Source organism: Ursus maritimus, unplaced genomic scaffold (assembly GCF_017311325.1).
Source record: "Ursus maritimus isolate PB19 unplaced genomic scaffold, ASM1731132v1 scaffold_6, whole genome shotgun sequence".
NCBI classification, from domain to species: Eukaryota; Metazoa; Chordata; class Mammalia; order Carnivora; family Ursidae; genus Ursus; species Ursus maritimus.
This window is the reverse complement of record NW_024426774.1, coordinates 11318308-11334122: the sequence shown is the minus strand read 5'-3', so window position 1 is coordinate 11334122 and position 15815 is coordinate 11318308. Positions and strand designations below refer to the sequence as shown.

General features: G+C 40.3%; 1 protein-coding gene across 1 annotated transcript in view; it reads left to right on the top strand.

Annotated features, from left to right (window-relative positions):
• The window catches only part of NBAS (NBAS subunit of NRZ tethering complex), a 338079-nt gene that overhangs the window by 124600 nt on the left and 197664 nt on the right, over positions 1-15815 (top strand). The window contains exons 22-25 of the mRNA XM_040622888.1: positions 3553-3636; positions 9507-9660; positions 12961-13146; positions 14708-14881. Coding sequence (XP_040478822.1) covers positions 3553-3636; positions 9507-9660; positions 12961-13146; positions 14708-14881 — 598 coding nt within the window. The remainder of the gene's footprint in view (positions 1-3552; positions 3637-9506; positions 9661-12960; positions 13147-14707; positions 14882-15815) is intronic.

Sequence of the window (15815 nt, the reverse complement as noted above, 5' to 3'; positions counted from 1 at the left end):
GTTTCGTTCTCACTCTCAGACCTGCAGATTCCGTAGATATATGTACTGCCTTGGCATACCTGGTAATCTTATGAACAGATTGTCCCCTTTCATTGCCTTATTCCAATTTTGAATTTCTGTGATACTCATGAGAGCACTTTTTGAAAAAAAAAAATTGAGCATAGTTGACAGTGTTCACTTGAAAAAAAACTTGGTGCTTTCATTTAATAATTCAGTTGACAGATTATTTTAGAGTCTGTGAAATGCCAGGCACTATTTTAGGTATTGAGGATATGGCAGTAGACAAAACAAACAAAAATTCTGCCCTCAAAGAATTTATATTCTGGGTAGGGAGGAGATCCTGTTTTTGAAATGCAATTATTTGAAGCATGATCAAGAAATTACTGTATTTTTATAGCAAGTGTTTTTAACTCCTAAAAGTTGTTTTAAAATAGTTTGCTTTGCAGAAACATCCTGTAAGAAAAGGAAAGAGCTGAAAGAAAGTTTTTGTTTTTTTGCTTTTATGTAAGTGTTGGTGATCAGACCTAAAGTCCAGCCATATTTGGTAGAAGTTAGTTTCCTCATATTAGTAAGCTACTGGCATTGACTTTGGTTTTATATTGTACTTTAAATATACATGTAAATGGTCCTTATTGGGTTGTCTGAGTTAAATTTCGGGAAGGCTCAAATGACCCTCTTCCAGCCTCCTACACATCTTGCCTGGTGGCTCTTCGGTATGAAGCAAGGGAATGGTAGAAATGAGAATGGATGGATTTGTGGTTGGGGCTAGATTTTAGCCCTTTGCCCTCTCTAGAGGTGTGTGCTAGCTAGAAGTTTAAGTTTTGGATTCTAACTGGTTGTGTTGAAATCCTGGCCCTGTCAATTATTAGTTTTATGAGGATGGGCAAGTTAACTTAGGCCTCAGTTTTCCCATTATAATATGAGGAAGGTCCTATCACCAGTTATATTAGATTGGTAGGACTAAATGAGGTATTGTAGGTTAAACGCATTTCATCCTGTCTAGTCCATAGTAAGAGAACAATAAATGTTAAAGATAATTGCTGCCGATCATTGCAGATCTACTAATAGTACAAGTAGTACTATTACTAAATCAGTGGTGATCAGCACATTTAGAAACATTTAGTTGTGGTTTGCCTTGAAAATGCAGCAAGAATACTTTATTAGCCCAGGACTCTTTAGGCCTACCTTTTGGAGTGTACCTCTGGGCAGAACTTGTCTTTAATACGTGTTTTGATAAAAACAGGTATGTTTTCATACCCATTTCTGTTTCAGTGAAGCTTAACAAAGTTTTATAGCTTTCTAGTCTTTAAATACCAAATGAATATTATTTTGCTGAGGGTCCCATGCCACTATTAATCATTTCAGTAATAACCCTTGTATCTAATATGTACTTTGTGTAGAAAGTACAAATCTCAACTTGCGATACATTTTTTTGAAATTCTTTTAGAAAGCGTTTTGTGTAGCTATGGAACCGTGTCTGCTTTAATTAGAAAAGGCAGTAATCGTTTGTTCATTTTTTTTCCTTCCTTGTTCCTCAATTCACTGCTATAATTTATTCTTATGTTGCAAGAGTGAACATTATCATCATCATTATATCCCCATGTTCTTCTTTACTTTCCATTTCAGTAGCCTGTGATAAAGTATTAGTTATTGACAAAGAGGGAAATAAAATAGTTTTTTATTTGGTGACAAGTGAAATAGTGTGATTGTGGCATCTGTGCTAAATAGTCATACATGTGACACAGAAATTTAAACATATGAACTCACATGCCTTCACAAATCTATCTCTGGTACACAGTTGGCAAGGACATTGCATGCTAGCTGCAAAGTGGGTAAAATACTGTGTTTGTAAAATAGGGTATAATACATTTCTTCTTGTCTGTATCTAACGGGAATCTTTGACTTTGGATAATTTGGGCCAGTAATAATCATCTGATGGGGATGCTGTTGATTGACGGACAGCACTGCCTGTTCTCAGAGCTTTCAGCTTCCGTCTTCACCTGAAACTGCCCAGTGGGCTCCTGTTACCTCGTACCTGGGTACTAATCTCTTCATCGACATAATATTCAAATGTTTACGAAGTGTTTCTTGTGCAAGGCACGTTACATAACCTCGTAAGAGAAGAAAGTGCAAAATACAACCTATTATTATAAGAAAGTACAGTCCTTCCCCTGGGGCTATGCGAAATTTTAGAAAATTGCAACTATTAAAACTCAGAAACAGGAGAGAAAATGTTTCATTGAACTATAAAGCAGAGTAATTGAAATTTGCTCTTAAAATTTTTGTCTTCATTCAGAACGTTTCAAATGTTGTCATGGGTTTATGGAATATTAGAGCTAAAAGGGACCTTCAAGGTAACGGTTGGAGTGTTTCGCTCTAGAAAATCACGTGCCAAAGACCACAGGGCTAGGTGCGAGGCAGCCGAGTTTCTGTGCTTCGTGCTGCCCAATGTGCGGCATGGTGCTCTGCTCTGTTACCATACTCAACTGTCTGTACCTCAGTGCTCTTTCTGAATTTATTCTTAATTCCATCCAGTCAGGCCTAATTTTTTCTCTCTCTTAGTTCTCCTCTTAATTTTTTAGTGGTGTGCTTTCTTTCCCGTTTTACTGAGAAATAAATGACATCATCCCTGTGTAAATTGAAGGCACACAGCATGATGGTTTGATTTCCACACATTGTGAAATGATTATTGCAATAGATTCAGCTAACCTCCGTCATCCCCTATAGATAAAATATAAAGGGAAGAAAGTGAAAAAGAAAAAAGTTTCCTCTTTGTGATGAGGACTCGTAGGATTGCTGACCTGACTAACAGTTTTCCCATGTGTCATGCAGCAGGGTTAACTCTAGTCATCATGTACGTTACATCCCTAGTACTGTTTATCTTCTAACTGAAAATCTGTACCTTTTGATCGTTTAGTGTTATTTTTAACCTGCAAAACCATTTCTTCCCTCTTAATAATAATTACCTGTCCTCCAGGTCTGTGTTGTCTTGTACAGTAGCCACTATTTAAGTTTAAATTAAATTTTATATGACTATTTAAATTTTAATTAACACTAATTAAAATTAAAGTTCTCTTAGCCGTTATTTCAAGTGCTTAATACATGTGCGCGTAGCCCCTGGTTACTATAGTGGATAGCATAGTTATAGAACATGTCTATGACCACAGGAAGTTAGACTGTAAGCTTTTTGAGAGCAAGGGGCCATTTATGTTGATAATAAGAACATAAAATTTAGGCTTTTGATAGATGTTTTTGAATATGTGAGTGAACGCACATCCATGCTGTCCTTTAGTTCCTTGCCAAATTTTTAGTTTTGAAATAATACCCTTTTCTTCTTGAACCATTTTCTGATTGAAGAGAAATCAACAATTTGGTATTTTCCATTTACATATTGTATATAGCATGTACCACTTAATATACCATAAGCAGGAAAGGAGACTTAACGTTATAGAAATACTTTTTGCATCAAGTTCCTTGTGTAGCCAGTCATTGAGCTAATATGTATTTTAAATGCTTGTGTATTTTTTTGTTTTTTTGTTTTTTAAATTTAAGCTATAACGGTGACTCCTTGGTGCTCATTCCTTGGCATGAACACAAACACCGAGATAAAGATTGGTGTGAGGAGCTGGAGTGCAGGTAAGGGTGAGCCTGTGCGAGGGACCTTCATTTCTCTGGGATGGGTGAGTAGAAGGCCCTGTCCAAGTGGTGTGTGGTAGGTGACCATGAACTTGATAGTCCCTGATTTGAGAGTTTGAGTGGAGTTGTTTTAAACACTTGACTTGCTTTTACTCAGTTACATTACAGTTTTTTTAATGGAAGAATATTAAATACTACAAAGTAAATATTCTAAAAAATGATCCTGATACACCGACTCTTTTCTTTTTAAAGTATTCCCTTTTAGTCTTTGACACATAGAAATATAATTTTCATGGTTGTTATTATGGTATGCACACATCTTTGTTTTTGGTTCAGTTTGAATTTTTATTTTTATGAGACTTAACCTTGGAAAGCCTCAGAACGTGGAGTCATCAACTACTGGCAGGTGGGAGATGAGGTGTGGGGCTGAAAGCATTTGAATTCCCTTCTTCCTCACTCCTCAGTCAGGTAAATGTTCTTTGCCATCTCTCCTTCTGTATTTCCTTTACATGGAATCAGAGGTTTATTTTTTGGATTCATGAATCGAGGCCGAGAACCTTCAGATTGATCCAGAAATCCTCCAGATTCCTGGGCATTAGGCACAGCATAGGGTGGGGTTGGCGTGCTGGAGTTGAAAATCGGAGCATTTATTGAAAAATCTGTGTCCTGAACGTTGAAGCTTTGGTTCCCTGCCACCTCCTAGCTCCTGGAATGTAGGCGTATTCCCCAAATAGAAGTTTGGAGATTTCTTTTCTGGAGAAATGGAGTAGCCTCTGACAAGAGGCCTCTAGATACTGACATACTGTCCCGAAAGATTCGTGCATTACCAGGTCGCAGTGAAGACAGCAAATGAATAAGTCCTGCCGCAAGCCCCGAGCTTCCTGGACATCTGAGGACTGGTGCCGGCAGGCAGAACACATGGAAAATGGAACTGAAAGTCAGAGACCACTCAAAAATAAAACTTCAAAAATTAATATTGCCCAGGCAATAAGAGAAGATACTGCCGTTGTGAAGTAACAAAAGGATTTTATAAAATAGGAACAGAGAACTACGAGAACTTTGGGAAATAAAAAATATGATAGTTGGTGTCTAAAAACTAGAAGGGTTGAAAGATAAAAGCAAAGTACTTTTCCAGAAAGTAGAAAAATATATAGAGAGCTTATATCTACCTTATAGAGCTAGATAAGAAAGCAAAGTTTTTATCTTTGTTTTTGTAAAACAAACTTAATATTCAAATTACAGGCATTCCAGAAAGAGATGATATATATAATAGAAGGGAGGAAATTTTATAAATTTTGAACTATTTTCAAGCCTATTATTTAGAATTGAGGGCTATGAGTTTTCAGATTGAAATGCCCACTGCACTAAAGCATACCATCAAGACCTTCCAGAATATCCAGGATGCAGTCTACCAGAGAGAAAAACATACTACATAAAAGGAAGGTTTGAGTTAGAATGACCTCAGGTATCTCCAGAATAGCAATAGAATAAAAACTTTTGATGGAAAATCGTTTTTGATCAGGATTCTTAGATCTAGCAGAAATCATCAATCAAGTATGAGGTGAATCATGTAAGGTTTTGTAAAATTTACCACCCGTGTACATCTCATTTCAGGAAGCCATAGAAGATGTGTTTTATTAAAATGAAGGAGTCAGTGGAAAAAAAAGAAAGCCATTAGATTCAGAACTGGGCTCTAACATAGGCTGTGGCAACGGGAGGGCCCAGGGTGACAGCTGTGTTCTTGTCGGGTGAGCGAGCAGCCAGCACAGACTGTGGAGGGGTGTGGATGGCTTCAAGAGCCAGGTCTCTTGGAAAAATTTTAAAATTGGAACAGGAATATTACCTGCTATATTTGACTATTTGGGAAAAATCTTTATGTTCTTTTATATTTTGCTATTAATACATCTTTTAGAGAATTTGGAAAACATAACAATGGATGGATAGAAGTCAGTGGGTGGGACAGAAGGACAGTTGGCATTGATTAACTCCAGAAAATGAAAAGTTGTTCAAAAAGAGCAATAGTTATGATAATGTACCACTTGGCTTAGGAGAAGACAATCATAATCGCATAATCATAATAATGCAAATAATTAGTGGTTTTAATAGAAATTGTGATATATCCACAGTGGGAGGAAAGGGTGTAGGGGAAGTGGATGGTTGTGGTTTAAGACAGCTCAATAGTACGTAGTGGTAGGTAAATCAAACACGAGCACATACTGTTTAGATGCGTAGAGGAAAATCCAGGAAGATGGCTGGAAGGCGTGAACATGGCGTAGAGGTGGCAAGGATGGTGGCAGTATGGATGGTGTATGCCACTGCTGGCTTTTCATTTGATAGGAGTCTTTTTATGCTTTTGGAGTTTTGATAGTATGTATATGTACTACCTGAGAAGTGATGAATAAAAGCCCTAAACAGTAGAGTAATCATTGCAAGAGACGTTTGGAAGCTCTCTTAATGTTAGTGGTAATGTGGGCCATTTTCTTTAATTTTGTTGTGTTTTGGATATCTGAGATAATGGAGTAAGTCTTAGTTACCTTTTTTACTCCAATAAGTTTTAGTATATGGCAGTTGAATGTCCTGCTGTGTTTTTGCTGTTTGCTTTCTCAAAGTTGTTTTTAGGGGTGCCTGGGTAACACAGTCAGTTGGGCAGACTTCCGTCTCTTGGTTTCGGCTCAGGTTGTGATCAGGGTCATGAGATCGACCCCGTGTCGGACTCTGCTCCCTGCAGAGTCTGCTGGCGATTCTCTCTCCCTCTGCCCCTCTCACTCGTGCTCTAAAATAGTAAATCTTTAAAAGTTGTTTTTAATTTAATTTTCATTTTTTAATCAAAGTTGTATATATTTGCAAGTAGATTAAAGAGCTAAAAATTTCTACAAAGCTTGTTGTTAAAAAAAAAAAAAAAAGCAGAACCCAAACCCGCAGTCCTTTGTTCCCCTCTCCCCATTTCCTGCTGTCCAGAAGCAATTACTTTTAATTCTTTCAGATGATAGTTTTGCCATTAGCTCCATATCTGGGAATAACAATTGTGTCGCTACTTGATTTTTTAGTTCTGGCCGTTAACTGTGGGCTTCCTAGAATGGAAGGCAATGGTGAGCATGTACCCTGCCCCTCCTGAGCGTGTGTGTGACATCCTCCACCCTTCTCCCTTGAACGAGCTTGTGCTGCCATTACAGGGGAGTCGCAGGAGACAGTGGAGCTTAAATGCGTGGTCTTCCTCAGCCATATTTAATTAGAAGCCGTCACTTAGCCATTGTAACGAGAGGTTGAAGAGAGGTAGAGAAACTGAAGATGGTGGGGAGTCAGTGGACAGGAGAGACTGTTGACAGGTGAATTCTCTCATTTCTAGATGGGCTTTTGAGGGAGTAGCACGGGCAGAGCACCGACCCATTCATCCCACGCCTCCCAGTTCCCCACAGCCCGTGCCTTTGCGTGATTCTAAGTAGATAAAAGGCACCTGGGCATTTCTTCTCAGACCAACCGCAGCAAGCCGAAATCTAAGCCAATCTTCTCTGCCAGAACTCCTAAAACTAAAAGTGAAAAGTCAGGAAGAGCTTGACAGAGGAAAAGATGCTTTTGAAGATGGTGCAGATTTTCAGTATTACAGGACGTATCGTGTTGCTTATGCATTTAATTGGTGTCTCTTGTCTGCTAGATGCAAGGATGCCGAAGGAAGGAAAGCAGATGCAGTCCCTGTTCTCGTGAAGTTTACTCTCCGGCGGGAAAAATGGTCCTGCTGTACATCACTGACGTGATGGGTGCTAGGAAAGCCCAGGGCGGGGGGCGCGGGGAGCATGTCACAGGGAGGTCTCCACTTGGTGGAGGACAAGGAAGGTCATCCTGGGCAAAATCTTATGAAATCTGAGATTTGAAGAGTGAACAGGATTTAATTTAGCCCAGTGGAGGGCAAGTTTGGCGAAAGAGAGGGGCGCTTATTCTAAGCAGAGAGAAGAGCATGTTGGAAGAAGGCTCAAGGCAATGTCCCCTTCGAGGACTAAAAATAAAGACCTTCCTTGTTGAAGTAGCCAGAACAAAAGTGCGATTGGCCCAAGATGAGGCTAGAATATTTACGGCAGATTACAGGCTATAAAAGTAAGCATGGGGATGATAAAAGCAGGTTTCTGTTTTTATAAAGATAACTATATTACCCGAGGAGATCCTGAATTCAGTTTTGATTTTGTTGCATTTGCAGTGCCTGTGAAACACCGAGGAGCAAATAGCAAGATTTTGGGACTTCTGAGTGAAGTGTGGCTTAGGGGTCAAATAAGGTTGTTTTTGTAGTGCATGTGGTAGCTTATGCCGTAGAGTCAAAGGCGAGACCAAGAGAGAGTCCAGAGTGAGCAGAGAGGAGAGAGCTGCACTGGGTGTGGGAAGGAGCCAGGGTGCAGAGGTCGGTTAGAGGAGGCTATTCCAGTGGAGATGATTCCAGAAGGAGCCTCCGGGAAGACGAGACACGGCAGACAGCCCCACATATGGGAGTGAGGGAAGCCCGTTTCTGGAGGGAGAAAGCACTGAAATTCTGTCAGTGCTGAGAGGGAAATGTTAAGGACTGAAAAAAATATCAAAGGACCTCAGAGTTGCTCATGGGTATTTTTCCCTGCTAAAATGGGCAGCATTAAAGATTGCAGAGGGAAAGGTGACTTTTTTCGTTACAGTGATGGGGAATAACCACTGGTCAGAATGTTAAAGGAGTGGCGAGACTAGCTAGGTAAAGGGGTACCAATTATAAGCACAGTAGGTTGTCTGAGGCATCTTTATGGGCTTTGTGTCTGCTCATATATTACAGCTACTAATAATTCCAATAAAAATACCTGTAAATAAAAAATTAAGCACCTGCTCCATGCCAGACGATGTTCTCTGTGTACTTAATTTATATTATTTATAATATTTTGGATACTCACATTATATTCTACCCATTTTATATGAATAAAATGAATCTAAGATTAGTTTGAGCTCAGTAATTAATGTAGAGTTTCAGAGCTTTCAGCAGTGGAGTGTGCTTCAGTTCTGACTCCAGAGCCCACTGCCTTGTAATGGTAACCGTAGAGCACCTGTCATTTACTGCGGGCTGGCTCCGATGAATGGATGTCCCTAGTGGCACGGGGCAGCTTTCCATAGGTCGCTCTGATCTATCTTGGTTTAAGTCCTTTTTTTTAGTCCTTGATTATGGAGGGCAATTGGCCAGGATCATCCTCTTAAAAACTCCTCATAATTTGTGACCCCTGGGCTGTTATCCTTGTGTACATTCCTCTTGGGGTCCTTCTTTACCTACGGCGAGTGGCCCAGAGCAGTTCCATACTTTGCATATGTCAGTGCAGTACCACATTGCTGACTCCTACTAACGGTTTATTATTGACGTAAATAAGGCATATTTCCTCTGATTTTTATGAACATGGAAAACAAGGTCTCTGAATTTATATTTGAGTTAGAATCACCTGGAGGTGTTTTTCCCTAAACGAGGCCTGGCTGGCCATCACAGGTGATTTTGATTTAGTACGCCCAGGACGGGCTCCCAGCCGTGTGCATTTGGTAAAAGCCTCCCAGGGTGATTTTGATTTCGTTAATACTTATTTGATTGATTTGTGGCATGGCTGTTTTGATTTATTGTCCATTCCGATTTTTTTGAATTAGGAAAACTAATAGGAAGTAAATTAAGCACCCCCCAAATGTCCCATTTATCTTGTGTGCCCACATTGGGAAAACACATACACACCAACACCCCCCCGCCCCACACACATCCATGCACACTCCCTGTCTCTGTCACCGCTCCCTCTCTCTCTCCGTTCCTGTCTCTCTCTCTCTCTGTCTTTCATAAAATTCTAATTTTTCCCAGCATTCCAATCAGTTACTAATTGTTCTCTTGTGCTTTGCAGAATGGTGGTTGAGCCGAGTCTCCAAGATGAAAGTGAATTCTTGTATGCCGCACAGCCCGAGTTACTGAGGTACAGGACACCAGAGCTTGCCGTAGAGAAGGTTATGGACTGGTATCAGAACAGAGCAGAGGAAATAGAGCATTATGCCCGACAGGTGAGGGGAGAATGACAGCTGCCCCTCGATGACGCCAGCAGTGCCGTGTCGGGGCCTTAGTATTCCGTGCGTGTCATGGCAGCCGACAGTGGGGCCAGGGATTGTGTGTTTAGTTTGCATAGATGAAGTGAATATTTCTTATGACGTTTGCTCTTTCATCCTTTGCCTCAGAAGCTTTTGTGGCTTTTCTGGGGATTCTTAAAAAGCAAATACATAGAAGAAAAATTGTTCAAAATGTTACTCTAAAATGTAAGTTTCAAAATATGGTACATACTATCCACAATTTTCCATATATTTTTAATAGGCTTAATACCATGGAAATGTCTGTATTAACCCAGAAATACTTGATCAGCTCCCTGTCATATTGCAGTAATGCAGTTGATTTTTATTTTGCTTTCTAGGAACCTTGTTTGAGGCTCTGTCTCTAATGTTTTCCTTAAGTCCGAGCCTAATTCCCCTCAGTTCCCCTGTGTCTTTATGGGGCTGCATCTCTTTCCTTTATATAAAAACACTTGTAATAGAAGTATTATTCTTCAGCTTCATTTTCTTTATTGATGCTTCATGTGGCTTATGCTACAAAGTGATATCTAACAGAATTTTTATCTTTTTCATTTTTAGAGACTTAATTGATGTGGGACTTCTTATTCCTTAGTGCCCACAAATGCCTTTTAGCAATACTTGTTTGTTGGGTCAGGAAATATGCATAGGGGTGAAATTTATCTGGTGCGGGCTTGGGGTACGTGGCAGAATTCAAGTTGCATTAGAACCTCCTTTCACTTAAGGTGTCAGTATTGCGGTTTTAAAACATTTTTACCTCAGTAAGTATCTGGGAAAGCAACAACTTCAAAGTTAATATTAGGAAAACAAATCTGGATCACAAAATTGGTGAGAGTGTTAGAAATGGCGAATGTGCTGTATGTGTTCAAACCATTACTAGCACAAAGTTGTGTTTTATGCATCAGGTTTTCTTCACGCTTTCTGAAAATTCTGTGATATTCTGAAAAACTGTGACTTTTTTTTTTGGTATACATGTAGATACATCTTTTCAGATGTGAACTATGTTTTTATTACTAGAAGTTAGGTAAAAAAACACTTATCTCTTGAAGTCTTACCAGATCACTGCTGTTTTGCCTCATGCCTTACCCACCTATAGTTTCCCCCCTGTATTTGCTGGTACCGTTCTTTCCAACTGAAAGTACATTTCTTCTCTTTCCATTTCATCTGTACCGGTTAGTCCCTGGGGCTTTGAAGGGCTTTAAGGGTGGTCCTTTACTATTGCTCCTGGGTCCTTCCTGTCTGGATGCGGTGTTCCTCCCCCTTCTCTGCTCCTCCCAGCCTACCTCTTCCTCATTCCCAGAAGATGATTTTGCTTTGTATTTCACTGGGGAACTTGAGAACTCCGTTCCCTTAGTCCTTACTCTTTCTGGCTTCTCCCAGAGGAAGAGCTCTCTTCTCTTGCATCCAGGCTACTGCTTTCCTTACCTGTGCTCTGGATTCCACAGCCCGGCCTGCTCAGGGCTGTTCTGTGCCTCTTGGCTCTCTCCCCAGTGTCTTCAACCCCCCTTCTCTACTCTGTTCCTGTTTTTTTGGACATAAAGTTCAAACAACTCCTGTTTTGTAAATACAACAACGACAAAAATTAAGAGTCCTAATCTCTCTGGCTTTGGTTGCAGCTGTCTTCCCTCTGTCACAGCTCAGCCCCGAAATAGTCCCTTGTGCTCTGTGTTGTCACTTTCTCAGTGATTCTTTCCTCCTCATTTGTCTGGAGTCTAGCCACCCCTGCCACTCTAGGGAAACTGCTTCTTCACGTCCGATTCCCTTCCTTTGTTATTTTACACATCATCCTTGGACACCATTGCTTCCTGTCTCCCGCAGTCTCCTCTGCGTGGCTTTTGATGTGTCTTCGTGCTTTCCCCCTTGTCCTTGTCTCAGCCATTCGTTTTCTTCTCCAGGTGGCTCACGTCCTTTGGCTTCTCCCTTATATTTTGCTGTCCCCTGGGTGCTGCTCTTGTCACTAGTCGAGAGTCTTCTAATACTAGTAAGTGCGGTTCTCTTCACTGGCCTGCCTGTTTTCTGTTCAGTTCCTTTCCAATTCATCATGCAGTGAATACTAAGGATTCCTTCTCAAGTGTGTAAATGGACTTATGCCCCAGTTGAAAATCCTTTGGTAGTATTTGCACTTCAGGATAAACTGCAACTTCCTTAGCTCAGCGAACAGTATTCTCCGTTCTGCAGCTCCTCCCCGCTGCTCTAGCCATGTTTCTCATCACTTCGCTTCAGACCCTCTTCTCCGTCTCAGGGAACTAACTGTACTCTCACAATACGTTACGCATCTCTGCCTTCCGTGCTGTTCCCCTGCCCTCCTTCCTTCTTGACCTGCCAATATTCACGGATTCTTGAAAGTGCATTTCAAGTCTTCCTCCCTCAGGGAGGCTTTGTGACAAGTTGGGCTGCGTGCCCTTCCTTGAGGTCCCCTCACCCTCCCTGTACTTCAGCCCCTGATGTACCAGGTCAGTTTCCCTACGAGGTGGAGAGATCGCTGAAGGAGGAGACCTCCTCTTACTCAGCTTTATATTCCTAACACTGAGAATGGTGCTCAGTTCATAGGAGGGCCTCAGTAAATAAGTAAGAGTCTGGGAATAAGGGAGTAAGTGGGGAATACGAAGTGCTGGGAGTGAAGGACACGTTAGATGATTTTGCCATCAGCCAGAGTTACGTCCTTTCATAAACCCGATCAAGTGATGGGGAGTCAGATTGCTGTGTCCTGAGCATGTCTAGGAAAATCAGTCCTCGTTTTGGTCTAAGTGAAGTGTAAATATTTGAATTGAGACAGAGAAAGTGTCTAGCAGAGTTCATCGTTCAGCGAGTGTTTGTTAAACGCCTCTCGTGTGGGAGGCGCCAGGGAAGGATAGGTACTGAACGGGGATATAAAAGCAAAAATTTTTGTTTCTGGAGCAGAGTGATGTAGTGAAAATAGGATTAACTTGGCATTATCACTAACTAGCTCCCCCCGCCTTGTTAATATTGTGAGAATTAAATTGACAAGTGTATGTAAAACTGCTCTTAAACTGTCGTGCTCTATGGATTTAAGGTGGTTGTCTTTTATTATCTTCAGTATTTCTTGCTGATTCTTTTGAAACTATTTGCTGATATATTTGATAAAGAACTCTACTGTTTTTATAATAAATAAATGCATGTTGCTGATAATACAATTTTATATAAGGTGATTAGCAGAATTAGATTCCAAGATGATGTGGGAGACACAGAACACTCAGATTTACTGTCGCTTTTCCGTTTCAGGTCGACTGCGCGTTGTCACTCATTCGACTTGGAATGGAGCGGAACATTCCCAGTTTGCTGGCTCTGTGTGATAATTTGGTTACTCTGGAAGCTTTGGTTTATGAAGCCGGGTGTGATCTAACCCTAACCTTGAAAGAACTCCAGCAGATGAAAGACATTGAAAAACTAAGACTACTGATGAATAGTGTAGGTTTTGTTTGAACTTTATTCTTAAGCATTTCCTATGTTTTGATTAATATGGGTCTCAAAGCCAAAGATAAAATGTCCTCCAAACCCGAACAGTTAGTAAGTAAAGGAGGGTTTCTTGACTTAAAAAATAAATAAGAATAAAAAGTAAATAAAAAATAAATAAAAATAAAAAAAAAAACAAAAAATAAATTTAAAAAATCCAATTTTTGAATAAATTACTGAAAGCATCCCCAAATTATTTTGACTCTTTTGGTACCTTGCTTGCCCTTTATTCATAGTCCTCTGTGTATAACTTTTTTTTTTCTTTTAGCTAGGCATATTTCTAAGCTAGCTGGCCATTCTAATAATCATGTTTCTAGTCCTTCACTAATGTTAAAATTCCCAATTACTTATATATTTCACTTACACGGAAGTACTGGAGGTCAGAGGGCCAGGTGCTTGTGTGAAGAAAACATCTTGGCTTAGGGGTTCATAACTTTAGGAGAATTTGCCCAGCACTTTTATATTCTTCTTGGGTCACCCTGGGGAGAAAGTGCACTGCCCCATGCTAGGACCTTGTTTCTGCTGAGCCCACTGAACAGAGAGAGACACCTCTGAGACAAGAATGATGGGGCTGCGGGGGCACCAGCTGTCAAGGATGCCCCGTGTAGTTTTTGCTCTTGGGTAGCCTGGTTCCAATGGGCCGGATGAGGGGACGAGTCATGGCTGCCCTGTCCTTTTTTCTCCCTGACTCTTTTCTTTTTTCTTTTCTTTTCTTTCTCCTGTGCTCTTTTTCATCTTCCTTCCTTTTCCTTCTCGTCATCTTTCTCCCTCGGGTCCTCCCTTCCCTTTCTCTTTATAATTTCCCCCCTCTGATAACCCAGCCAGTGAAAATTGATTTGTATTATAGGTAAGATTCCTCTTATGGGATTTAGGACTATCTTCTGGGATAATTAAAAGAAGGAATTGTGTAATTTCAGGGAGAATGAGTAAAATCATGTGTGTCATTGGAGTTTTGTGAAGGTGGATGTAAAGGGGCAAAACAAACAGGAAAAGGAAGAGGAAGGGAGAGATTCTGGGATTTTATACAGAAGACGGTCCTCAAGTGGTTCCCTTCTAGAGCTTTTCAGTGCTCCTGTCTCTGTCTCTGTTTTTTTCTGTTTTACTCTTCCTGTCTGTGGTCACTCTCTCTCTCTCTCTGCACACACACACACACACACACACACACACACACACACACACTTTTTTTTGGTAAAATCTCTCTTTGCCCTGGAAGACCTCATGTTGAAGTTGTAGTAGTAGCGTGTTGGTCTTCCAGAGCGGAGCTTAGGCTGTGAGGGACCCAGAGTGACCATGGTCCTGCAGAGACGGGCCGAACCGCTGTTAGCTCTACCAGCCCCAGGCAGAAGATGATTCTCCTGCTACTTCTCAGCCTGCCTGGGAGAGGGGAACTGGAGTGTCTGTTTTAGTAAGTGTTGGGCTTCTACCGTTCAACATTAGTCTGATTATGTGTGCATTTTAGAACTTGTCTGTATAATCAGGTGTTTAATGTGTTTGTTTTGGTGAATTGTATTTTCAGTGTTCTGAGGACAAATACGTGACAAGCGCCTACCAGTGGATGGTCCCCTTTCTTCATCGTTGTGAGAAACAGTGTCCTGGTGTGGCTAATGGGCTGTTAAAGGAGTATTTAGTAACGTTAGCTAAAGGGGACTTAAAGTTCCCCCTGAAGATATTTCAGCATTCCAAACCAGATGTAAGTAGAAACTCTAAACTCTTAAGAACCTCAGCATTTCTTCCTCTGCAGAATTAGGTTTTGTCAATTTGTTATAATAGACTTTATAAGTAATTTCCCTTTAAACAGAAAAGGATATGGTTGTCATGTTTTTCTGTTCTTGTATTATTTTATTATTTAAATTTTATTTAAAATCAATGAATGTATAGTGTATTATTAGTTTCAGAGGTAGAGTTTAGTGATTCATCATTTGCATATAACACCCAGTGCTCATCACATCAAGTGCCCTCCTTAATGTCCGTCACCCAGTTACACTGTCATTCCCCATCCACGTCACCTCCAGCAACCCTCGTGTGTTTCCTAGAGTTCAGGGTCTGTTATGGTTTGCTTCCCTCTCAATTTGATCTTACTTTGTTTTTCCTTCCCTTCCCCTATGTTACTCTGTTTTACTTCTTAAATTCCACATATGAGTGAAATCATAGGTTGTCATGTTATTCTTTAAACATGTTTCAATTCGGTCAAACAATTTTTTAGAAGTTCATATATTTATTTTGATTTATTTATTCCAAAGTTTGTTGACTTTCTGTTTCTACTGATTATGTGTATTGATATATATCAAGACCAAAAATGCTAATAGCTGATAGATAACTGAATTCTTACTATAGATAGGTACTGTACAAGTGTTAACTCAATTAATCCTTATAACAATCCTTGAGGTGGGTATTTTTATTAATAATTGGAGGGAAAGAAGAATTGTGATATAGGGTGGTCAGGCAGTTGCCCAGGGTCACACGGTAAGCAGTGGAATCTGGATTCACGCATAGGTCTCCCAGTTTCACAGCTGTGTTCTTCATCATTAAGCTTTACCCTAACACCAGTAGAAGAAGACACATTCTTGCCCTTTAGGACCTTCAAAATGTTGATGAAAATCTTTAGAATCTCATAAGGAAATCTA